Here is an 11328-nt window from a genome sequence, read left to right on the forward strand (position 1 = left end):
TCAGTTCCAGCAAGTAGCCAAGTTTATTAAAAATATACATTTAGAGAAACAAAATTTAGAAATGCACACGTTTAAAAGCACACCCTTTTTTCTTCAAGCAAGCAATTAAACGCTGAGCTGACTTGTCATTGGGGTGAAATCTAGACTTTACCTTCTTCCAAAATGCATGAGGATGGTGAGAGCCAGACTTGGACTTGACAGGAAAATGGCCAGAAATTTCAAATGAACCAGATTCAGTCATCTTTCCAGTAGTGAGTGGGTTGGATACCAAATACAGAGAGCCAGATTCAGTCAGTTCTCCGGTAGTAGGTGGGCTGGACACCACAGAGAAAGACCCAGATTCAGTTAGTTTCTCAGCAGGGAGAGAGCCAGACAATACAAAGGAACTAGACTCTGTGAGCTTCCCAGTAGTGAGTGGGCTAGAAACCACATAGAAGGAACCAGATTCAGTCAGCTTTCCAGTAGCAAGTGGACTAGACACCACAGAAAGAGAACCAGATTCAGTCAGCTTCCCAGTAGCAGGTGGGCTAGACACCGAGGAAGCAGTTTCAGTTGACTTGTCAGTTGGTAGAGGGCCAGACAGCACAAGTGACCCAGACTCCGCAAGCTTCCCAGTAGACAGTGGGCTGGACACCACAAACAAGGAACCAGATTCAGTCAGCTTCTCAGTTGGCTGAGGGCCAAGCGCCACAGTGAGGGAACCAGATTCAGTCAGCTTCTCAGTTGGCTGGGGGCCAAGCGCCACAGTGAGGGAACCAGATTCAGCCAGCTTCTCAGTTGGCTGGGGGCCAAGCACAACAGTGAGGGTACCAGATTCAGTCAGCTTCCCAGTTGGCTGAGGGCCAAGCGCCACAGTGAGGGAACCAGATTCAGTCAGCTTCTCAGTTGGCTGGGGGCCAAGCGCCACAGTGAGGGAACCAGATTCAGCCAGCTTCTCAGTTGGCTGGGGGCCAAGCACAACAGTGAGGGTACCAGATTCAGTCAGCTTCCCAGTTGGCTGAGGGCCAAGCGCCACAGTGAGGGAACCAGATTCAGTCAGCTTCTCAGTTGGCTGAGGGCCAAGCGCCACAGTGAGGGAACCAGATTCAGCCAGCTTCTCAGTTGGCTGGGGGCTAAGCGCCACAGTGAGGGAACCAGATTCAGTCAGCTTGTCAGTTGGCTGGGGCCCAAGCGCCACAGTGAGGGAACCAGATTCAGTCAGCTTCTCAGTTGGCTGAGGCCCAAGCGCCACAGTGAGGGAACCAGATTCAGTCAGCTTCTCAGTTGGCTGGGGGCCAAGCGCCACAGTGAGGGAACCAGATTCAGCCAGCTTCTCAGTTGGCTGGGGGCCAAGCGCCACAGTGGGGGAACCAGATTCAGTCAGCTTCTCAGTTGGCTGGGGGCCAAGCGCCACAGTGGGGGAACCAGATTCAGTCAGCTTCTCAGTTGGCTGGGGGCCAAGAGCCACAGTCAGGGAACCTGATTCAGCCAGCTTCTCAGTTGGCTGAGGCCCAAGCGCCACCGTGAGGGAACCAGATTCAGCCAGCTTCTCAGTTGGCTGAGGCCCAAGCGCCACAGTGAGGGAACCTGATTCAGCCAGCTTCTCAGTTGGCTGAGGCCCAAGCACCACAGTGAGGGAACCTGATTCAGCCAGCTTCTCAGTTGGCTGGGGGCCAAGCGCCACCGTGAGGGAACCAGATTCAGCCAGCTTCTCAGTTGGCCGGGGGCTTGATACCACAGTGAGGGAACCAGATTCTGTTAGCTTCTCAGTTGGCTGGGGTTCAAGCGCCACAGTGAGGGAACCAGATTCAGCCAGCTTCTCAGTTGGCTGGGGGCCAAGCGCCACAGTGAGGGAACCAGATTCAGCCAGCTTCTCAGTTGGCTGGGGGCCAAGCGCCACAGTGAGGGAACCAGATTCAGCCAGCTTCTCAGTTGGCTGAGGCCCAAGCACCACAGTGAGGGAACCAGATTCAGCCAGCTTCTCAGTTGGCTGGGGGCCAAGCACCACAGTGAGGGAACCAGATTCAGCCAGCTTCTCAGTTGGCTGAGGCCCAAGCGCCACAGTGAGGGAACCAGATTCAGTCAGCTTCTCAGTTGGCTGGGGCCCAACCGCCATAGTGAGGGTACCAGATTCAGCCAGCTTCTCAGTTGGCTGGGGTCCGAGCACCACAGTGAGGGAACCAGATTCTGTCAGCTTCTCAGTTTGCTGGGGTCCGAGCACCACAGTGAGCGAACCAGATTCAGTCAGCTTCTCAGTTTGCTGGGGTTGAAGCACCACAGTGAGGGACCCGGATTCAGTCAGCTTCTCAGTTGGCTGGGGGCTAGACAAAGTGAGAGAAACAGAGTGGTTCAGTTTTTCTGTAGGGAGAGGGCTGGATGCCACAGAGACAGGACAAGCAGCAGACAGTGCGCTCGACTTCACAGTAAGGGAACCAGATTCAGTCAGCTTCTCAGTTGGTTGGGGGTTGGATACAACTGTGAGGGAACCAGATTCAGTCAGCTTCTCAGTTGGTTGGGGTCCAAGCACCACAGTAAGGGAACCAGATTCAGTCAGCTTCTCAGTTGGCCGGGGGCTTGATACCACAGTGAGGGAACCAGATTCTGTCAGCTTCTCAGTTGGCTGGGGTTCAAGCACCACAGTGAGGGAACCAGATTCAGTCAGCTTCTCAGTTGGTTGGGGGTTGGATACAACTGTGAGGGAACCAGATTCAGTCAGCTTCTCAGTTGGTTGGGGTCCAAGCACCACAGTAAGGGAACCAGATTCAGTCAGCTTCTCAGTTGGCCGGGGGCTTGATACCACAGTGAGGGAACCAGATTCTGTTAGCTTCTCAGTTGGCTGGGGTTCAAGCACCACAGTGAGGGAACCAGATTCAGTCAGCTTCTCAGTTGGTTGGGGGTTGGATACAACTGTGAGGGAACCAGATTCAGTCAGCTTCTCAGTTGGTTGGGGTCCAAGCACCACAGTAAGGGAACCAGATTCAGTCAGCTTCTCAGTTGGCCTGGGGCTTGATACCACAGTGAGGGAACCAGATTCTGTTAGCTTCTCAGTTGGCTGGGGTTCAAGCACCACAGTGGGGGAACCAGATTCAGTCAGCTTCTCGGTTGGCTGGGGGTTGGATACAACTGTGAGGGAACCAGATTCAGTCAGCTTCTCAGTTGGCTGGGGTCCAAGCACCACAGTAAGGGAACCAGATTCTTTCACTTTCTCTGTTGGCTGGGGTCCGAGCACCACAGTCAGGGAACCAGATTCAGTCAGCTTCTCAGTTGGCCGGGGGCTGGATACCACAGTGAGGGAACCAGATTCTGTTAGCTTCTCAGTTGGCTGGGGGTTGGAAACCACAGTAAGGGAACCAGATTCAGTCAGCTTCTCAGTTGGCCGGGGGCTTGATTCCACAGTGAGGGAACCAGATTCTGTTAGCTTCTCAGTTGGCTGGGGTCCAAGCACCACAGTAAGGGAACCAGATTCTGTCACTTTCTCTGTTGGCTGGGGTCCAAGCACCACAGTAAGGGAACCGGATTCAGTGAGCTTCTCAGTTGGCTGGGGGTTGGATACAACTGTGAGGGAACCAGATTCAGTCAGCTTCTCAGTTGGCCGGGGGCTGGATACAACTGTGAGGGAACCAGATTCTGTTAGCTTCTCAGTTGGCTGTGGTCCAAGCACCACAGTGAGAGAACCAGATTCAGTGAGCTTCTCAGTTGGCTGGGGGTTGGATACAACTGTGAGGGAACCAGATTCAGTCAGCTTCTCAGTTGGCCGGGGGCTGGATACCACAGTGAGGGAACCAGATTCAGCCAGCTTCTCAGTTGGCTGAGGCCCAAGCGCCACAGTGAGGGAACCAGATTCAGTCAGCTTCTCAGTTGGCCGGGGGCTTGATTCCACAGTGAGGGAACCAGATTCTGTTAGCTTCTCAGTTGGCTGGGGTCCAAGCACCACAGTAAGGGAACCAGATTCTGTCACTTTCTCTGTTGGCTGGGGTCCAAGCACCACAGTAAGGGAACCGGATTCAGTGAGCTTCTCAGTTGGCTGGGGGTTGGATACAACTGTGAGGGAACCAGATTCAGTCAGCTTCTCAGTTGGCCGGGGGCTGGATACAACTGTGAGGGAACCAGATTCTGTTAGCTTCTCAGTTGGCTGTGGTCCAAGCACCACAGTGAGAGAACCAGATTCAGTGAGCTTCTCAGTTGGCTGGGGGTTGGATACAACTGTGAGGGAACCAGATTCAGTCAGCTTCTCAGTTGGCCGGGGGCTGGATACCACAGTGAGGGAACCAGATTCTGTTAGCTTCTCAGTTGGCTGGGGTCCGAGCACCACAGTAAGGGAACCAGATTCTTTCACTTTCTCTGTTGGCTGGGGTCCAAGCACCACAGTAAGGGAACCAGATTCAGTCAGCTTCTCAGTTGGCTGGGGGTTGGATACAACTGTGAGGGAACCAGATTCAGTCAGCTTCTCAGTTGGCCGGGGGCTGGATACCACAGTGAGGGAACCAGATTCTGTTAGCTTCTCAGTTGGCTGGGGTTCAAGCACCACAGTGGGGGAACCAGATTCAGTCAGCTTCTCGGTTGGCTGGGGGTTGGATACAACTGTGAGGGAACCAGATTCAGTCAGCTTCTCAGTTGGCTGGGGTCCAAGCACCACAGTAAGGGAACCAGATTCTTTCACTTTCTCTGTTGGCTGGGGTCCGAGCACCACAGTCAGGGAACCAGATTCAGTCAGCTTCTCAGTTGGCCGGGGGCTGGATACCACAGTGAGGGAACCAGATTCTGTTAGCTTCTCAGTTGGCTGGGGGTTGGAAACCACAGTAAGGGAACCAGATTCAGTCAGCTTCTCAGTTGGCCGGGGGCTTGATACCACAGTGAGGGAACCAGATTCTGTTAGCTTCTCAGTTGGCTGGGGTCCAAGCACCACAGTAAGGGAACCAGATTCTGTCACTTTCTCTGTTGGCTGGGGTCCAAGCACCACAGTAAGGGAACCGGATTCAGTGAGCTTCTCAGTTGGCTGGGGGTTGGATACAACTGTGAGGGAACCAGATTCAGTCAGCTTCTCAGTTGGCCGGGGGCTGGATACAACTGTGAGGGAACCAGATTCTGTTAGCTTCTCAGTTGGCTGTGGTCCAAGCACCACAGTGAGAGAACCAGATTCAGTGAGCTTCTCAGTTGGCTGGGGGTTGGATACAACTGTGAGGGAACCAGATTCAGTCAGCTTCTCAGTTGGCCGGGGGCTGGATACCACAGTGAGGGAACCAGATTCTGTTAGCTTCTCAGTTGGCTGGGGTCCGAGCACCACAGTAAGGGAACCAGATTCTTTCACTTTCTCTGTTGGCTGGGGTCCAAGCACCACAGTAAGGGAACCAGATTCAGTCAGCTTCTCAGTTGGCTGGGGGTTGGATACAACTGTGAGGGAACCAGATTCAGTCAGCTTCTCAGTTGGCCGGGGGCTGGATACCACAGTGAGGGAACCAGATTCTGTTAGCTTCTCAGTTGGCTGGGGTCCGAGCACCACAGTAAGGGAACCAGATTCAGTCAGCTTCTCAGTTGGCCGGGGGCTGGATACCACAGTGAGGGAACCTGATTCAGTCAGCTTCTCAGTTGGCTGGGGGTTGGAAACCACAGTAAGGGAACCAGATTCAGTCAGCTTCTCAGTTGGCCGGGGGCCAAGCGCCACAGTGAGGGAACCAGATTCAGTCAGCTTCTCAGTTGGCCGGGGGCTGGATACCACAGTGAGGGAACCAGATTCTGTTAGCTTCTCAGTTGGCTGGGGTCCGAGCACCACAGTAAGGGAACCAGATTCTTTCACTTTCTCTGTTGGCTGGGGTCCAAGCACCACAGTAAGGGGACCAGATTCAGTCAGCTTCTCAGTTGGCTGGGGGTTGGATACAACTGTGAGGGAACCAGATTCAGTCAGCTTCTCAGTTGGCCGGGGGCTGGATACCACAGTGAGGGAACCAGATTCAGTCAGCTTCTCAGTTGGCTGGGGGTTGGAAACCACAGTAAGGGAACCAGATTCAGTCAGCTTCTCAGTTGGCCGGGGGCCAAGCGCCACAGTGAGGGAACCAGATTCAGTCAGCTTCTCAGTTGGCCGGGGGCCAAGCGCCACAGTGAGGGAACCAGATTCAGTCAGCTTCTCAGTTGGCTGGGGTCCAAGCACCACAGTAAGGGAACCAGATTCAGTCAGCTTCTCTGTTGGCCGGGGGCTTGATACCACAGTAAGGGAACCAGATTCAGTGAGCTTCTCAGTTGGCTGGGGGTTGGATACAACAGTGAGGGAACCAGATGCAGTCAGCTTCTCAGTTGGCTGGGGACTAGACACCAACGTAAGGGATCCAGACCCACTCTGCTTCTCATTCTTAGTTGACAGGTCAATTTCCTCAGATAGACACCCTGATGGCCTCAACTTTCTAGTTAATTCAGCAAGTGCAGCACTAGACTCCTTGGTAATGTGGGGACGGGACACCTCAGCAGAGAACGGGATGGTTTGAGGCAACCCCTTAATACCTATTAACACATCTGGTTAGTTTCAGCAACAATTTCTCAGGTTTTAGTGCCAGCACGCAAGTTACCTCTTTGGATAATTAGTCCAGATGCATTCTTTAAAGCAAGTAGAAGAGCCAAGTTAGATTTTGCCATAATTGAATGTGTTTGACCACCTGAGGGAGGGATAGAGGAAAGAAAAATAAATATATACACACACACACAGAAATACATACACACACATATACACACACACAAACCTTCACTCTTAGAGTCACATCGTTTAACACCATCGTGGTTAAATGGACAGCCAATTGGAGAAGTGAATCCTAAAGACAATGTGTCAGGTTAAACAGGTAAAAACTGATATGCACTATAAACGGTAGAAAAGGCAAAAGCAACTTTACCATTGAACATCAACTGACACCATAACAACACTGCAACCAAACATTTACAAATCACCATCTTGACTGCAGCTTGAGCAACAGTCAATCTAGTCCTGCTCTCTGATCAGACAGCTAACCAGAGGTTTTAAAATAACACAGATTTCCACCACCTGGGTTTCTTGTTAAGGTGATTAATGTCAGGTGACCTACTTGTCAACTCTCCAATGGAACCATTGGTTAAATACTCATAGCACAGTAACATTGATCATGGGGCCAGTAAATTCCACATTATTTACCAATATGATTAAGACAAGTGTTTGGGAGGCTACACAACTATATTTTACTGCCTAGATTATTATTTACAAAGTACTGGGAAATAGACAATAATACTAAATTGGGCTACTCACAAATGAGCTACTTGTAATACAACAAATACACTTTTAAACAAGTCTGTGGAATATTAGAAACTGTACTAATTACATAATTGAGTCTTAATTGTTTTACAGACAATACTTTAAAAGATTTGTGGGTCTTGTTTGAAAAACATTTTTATTGTAGTTCAGAAATAAGCTAAATATACAGATGTTGGTCATTTGCTATGTTCACTCATATTCATTTAAATTTCAAAATACATGTACTTTATTATGTAAATATTGACTTTGGGTGGTGAAAGTATAGGCTATTATTATAAGTATACAAAAAACTATTTGAAAGCATCTGACCACATGTACAGTGCGTTTCCAAAAACCATCGTTAGTCATCTAAGGTTGTAGTTTCCATCATTACAAACAGCTAATTTGATGTCTCCCAAATCCATCTTTTTAATGAACATTCACAAACTTGTACACTTGCAACTACACCTCTAGAGCTGCAGTTAGAACCATAATTCCTGGTTGTGTTCTATTCTCAGTTATCCCCCCTATGCTTTATTCCTTTCAACAGTTCCAGCATTTAAATATGGAATGATTAAAGAAAAAGCACACATTAAATTAATCTCTCTTATGTGTTATTAGCTTTCATGTCACAGATATAAAACTACTCTGTTATCTTCTCAGTGGGGACAGGACTGGATCCCACAGATACAGAGCCAGTTTCTTTTATCTTTTTAGTGGTGACAGGACCGAAGAGAGGGGTCTGAATGCAGAACACCACCACCATTATTTACTACAATGCTTAGGGGTCGATCAGCACTGGAAGTACACAAGTTATTTTTTAATTACTATTAAATGAGTCAGAATTGCACTGCATGAAGTAGGGTCTACAGATAGTCACAGAAATGCCAAACTGCACTGCAAGTCTCACCAATACTTAAACTTCATCTTTCAAACTGCAACACATTGTGACCACACCCTGAAGATAAAACCGTACATAATCTGCAGAAATACAAGTTGTGAAAAATCCATCAATATAATCAGGACTTTCAGTGAGAGAAAAGAGCCTTTAGTTTAAGGCTCAAACTATTGATACTTTTAAGAAATCAGCGGTTTAATTAACAGTGAAATCATTTATATCAAAAATCTTTAATGCCAATACGTAACTATGTAAATGTATTTTTATTTAGCACTGTTAGTGCAACAGCTTAACTTCCTTGAGCCCATGCAAAAGTAGGTTTGTCATCTGTAATCCCTATCCTGACTCACATGAATGTTGGTGTACTACTTTCCCTGGTCTTAATTTGATATTTCAGTGGTGACCCTTAAGTAACAGATTTAATTTACACCCAGACCATGCCAACAAATTTAGTTTAGCAGAGCATGAAGCAAAGTCAATAGGGGAAGAAAACTCAAAACACAACAACTCCAGAAAGTAGCCGTTTATTAAAACAATTAATTTAAAAAAAATGTAAAAAAAAATTAGAAATGCACATGCCTAAGAGTACACCCTTTTTTTTGCAAGCAAGCAATTAAATGACGAGCAGACTTGTCATTAGTGTGAAGACGAGACTTGATCTTCTTCCAAAAAGCATGGGAAAGATGATGGCTGGACTGGGGAACAGACTCTATAGGGAGATGACTAGACACCACAGAAGGCAAACCAGACTCCTCAGTAGGCAGAGGGCCGGAAAACTCAAAGGAATCAGATTCATTCAACTTCCCAGAGGTGAGTGGGTTGGACACCACATAGAAAGAACCAGATTTGGTCAGCTTACCAGTGGTATGTGGACTGGACACCACAGAGAGGGAACCAGATTCAGTTAATTTCTTAATAGGAAGAGAGCCAGAGAAAACAATGGAACCAGACTCTGTGAGATTCCCAGTAGTGACTGGGCTGGAGACCACAGAAAAAGAGCCAGATTCTGTCAGCTTTCCAGTAGTATGTGGGCTGGACACTACATAGAGGGAACCAGATTCAGTTAACTTCCTAAAAGGGAGAGAGCCAGACAAAACAATGGAACCAGACTCTGTGAGATTCCCAGTAGTAAGTGGGCTGGACACAACATCGAGGGAACCAGATTCTTTCAACTTGCCAGTAGCAGGTTGGCTTGACACCGCAGAGAGAGAACTAGATTCATTCTGGTTTCCAGTAGCAAGGGGGTTGGACACCATATAGTGGGAACCAGATTCGGTAAGCTTATCAGTAGGGAGAGAGCCAGACAATTTAAAGTAACCAGAATCAGTCAGGTTCCCCGTAGAAGGTGGGCTAGACACCACATAGAGAGAACCAGATTCAGTCAGCTTTTCAGTTGGAAGAGGCCCAGACAATACAAAGGAACCAGATTCAGTCAGCTTCCCAGTAGCAGGTGGGTTAGACACTACAGAGGAGGAAGCAGTTTCAGTTGACTTGTCAGTTGGTAGAGGGCCAGACAGCACAAGCGACCCAGACTCCGCAAGCTTCCCAGTAGACAGTGGGCTGGACACCACAAATAGAGAACCAGATTCAGTCAGCTTCCCAGTTGGCTGGGGGCTGGATAACACTGTGAGGGAACCAGATTCAGTCAGTTTCCCAGTTGGCTGGGGTCCGAGCACCACAGTAAGGGAACCAGATTCAGTCAGCTTCTCAGTTTGCTGTGGGCTGAGGACCACAGTGAGGGAACCAGATTCAGTCAGCTTCTTAGTTGGCTGGGGGCTGGATACAACTGTGAGGGAACCAGACTGTGTCAATTTATCTATAGGGAGAGGGCTGGACACCACAGAGAGAGGACAAGCAGCTGACATAGAGTTTGACACCATGGTGAGGGAACCAGATTCAGTCAGTTTCCCAGTTGGCTGAGGTCCGAGCACCACAGTAAGTGATTCAGATTCTGTTAGCTTCTCAGTTGGCTGGCGGTTGGACACAACAGTGAGGGAACCAGATTCTTTCACTTTCTCAGTTGGCTGGGGTGTGAGCACCACAGTAAGGGAACCAGATTTAGTGAGCTTTTCAGTTGGCTGGGGGTTGGATACAACAGTGAGGGAACCAGATTTAATCAGCTTCTCAGTTGGCTGGGGGCTGGATAACACAGTGAGGGAACCAGATTCTGTTGGCTTCTCAGTTGGCTGGGGTCCAAGCACCACAGTAAGGGAACCAGATTCTTTGACTTTCTCTGTTGGCTGGGGTGTGAGCACCACAGTGAGGGAACCAGATTCAGTGAGCTTCTCAGTTGGCTGGGGACTAGACACCAACGTAAGGGATCCAGACCCACTCTGCTTCTCATTCTTAGTTGACAGGTCAATTTCCTCAGATAGACACCCTGATGGCCTCAACTTTCTAGTTAATTCAGCAAGTGCAGCACTAGACTCCTTGGTAATGTGGGGACGGGACACCTCAGCAGAGAACGGGATGGTTTGAGGCAACCCCTTAATACCTATTAACACATCTGGTTAGTTTCAGCAACAATTTCTCAGGTTTTAGTGTCAGCACGCAAGTTACCTCTTTGGATAATTAGTCCAGATGCATTCTTTAAAGCAAGTAGAAGAGCTAAGTTAGATTTTGCCATAATTGAATGTGTTTGACCACCTGAGGGAGGGATAGAGGAAAGAAAAATAAATATATACATACACACACACAGAAATACATACACACACATATACATATACACACACAAACCTTCACTCTTAGAGTCACATCGTTTAACACCATCGTGGTTAAATGGACAGCCAATTGGAGAAGTGAATCCTAAAGACAATGTGTCAGGTTAAACAGGTAAAAAATGATATGCACTATAAACGGTAGAAAAGGCAAAAGCAACTTTACCATTGAACATCAACTGACACCATAACAACACTGCAACCAAACATTTACAAATCCCCATCTTGACTGCAGCTTGAGCAACAGTCAATCTAGTCCTGCTCTCTGATCAGACAGCTAACCAAAGGTTTTAAAATAACACAGATTTCCACCACCTGGGTTTTTTGTTAAGGTGTCAGGTGACCTGCTTGTCAACTCTCTTCTTCTTCCTGTTGTGTTATTGGCGGTTCACATTCTTAAATAGAGCATTACCGCCATCTACTGTGGGTTATAGATCAGAGACTCATTCCTTTTCCTCTAGTCCAGTGGTTCTCAAACTGCAGTACAT

At 48.5% G+C, this 11328-nt stretch overlaps 2 protein-coding genes across 2 annotated transcripts; both read right to left on the reverse strand.

Moving 5' to 3' along the window:
• LOC108179134 (uncharacterized) lies at positions 1 to 6952 on the reverse strand. The gene is made up of 4 exons (XM_073939459.1): positions 6855 to 6952; positions 6708 to 6776; positions 6537 to 6623; positions 1 to 6471 (listed from the first exon to the last, which is right to left on the reverse strand). The coding sequence occupies exons 1-4, from the start codon at positions 6910 to 6912 to the stop codon at positions 56 to 58; spliced, it is 6630 nt and encodes a 2209-aa protein (XP_073795560.1). The 5' UTR covers positions 6913 to 6952; the 3' UTR covers positions 1 to 55.
• A 1679-nt stretch (positions 6953 to 8631) lies between these two features.
• Positions 8632 to 11104, reverse strand: si:ch73-160p18.3. Its single transcript, XM_068216814.2, has 4 exons — positions 11007 to 11104; positions 10860 to 10928; positions 10683 to 10769; positions 8632 to 10617 (listed from the first exon to the last, which is right to left on the reverse strand). The coding sequence occupies exons 1-4, from the start codon at positions 11062 to 11064 to the stop codon at positions 8687 to 8689; spliced, it is 2145 nt and encodes a 714-aa protein (XP_068072915.2). The 5' UTR covers positions 11065 to 11104; the 3' UTR covers positions 8632 to 8686.
• Between the last annotated feature and the right edge of the window lie 224 nt (positions 11105 to 11328).

Source organism: Danio rerio, chromosome 23 (genome assembly GCF_049306965.1).
Source record: "Danio rerio strain Tuebingen ecotype United States chromosome 23, GRCz12tu, whole genome shotgun sequence".
NCBI classification, from domain to species: domain Eukaryota; kingdom Metazoa; phylum Chordata; class Actinopteri; order Cypriniformes; family Danionidae; genus Danio; species Danio rerio.

Coding starts and splice junctions, on each gene's coding strand:
- LOC108179134 (XM_073939459.1), bottom strand. CDS start 6,912: ATGGTGATTTGTAAATGTTTGGTTGCAGTGTTGTTATGGTGTCAGTTG. Junction 6,624..6,707: donor ATGTGACTCTAAGAGTGAAG/GTTTGTGTGTGT, acceptor TCCCTCCCTCAG/GTGGTCAAACACATTCAATT. Junction 6,472..6,536: donor TGGACTAATTATCCAAAGAG/GTAACTTGCGTG, acceptor ATGTGTTAATAG/GTATTAAGGGGTTGCCTCAA.
- si:ch73-160p18.3 (XM_068216814.2), bottom strand. CDS start 11,064: ATGGGGATTTGTAAATGTTTGGTTGCAGTGTTGTTATGGTGTCAGTTG. Junction 10,929..11,006: donor GTGTCAGTTGATGTTCAATG/GTAAAGTTGCTT, acceptor CATTGTCTTTAG/GATTCACTTCTCCAATTGGC. Junction 10,770..10,859: donor ATGTGACTCTAAGAGTGAAG/GTTTGTGTGTGT, acceptor TCCCTCCCTCAG/GTGGTCAAACACATTCAATT.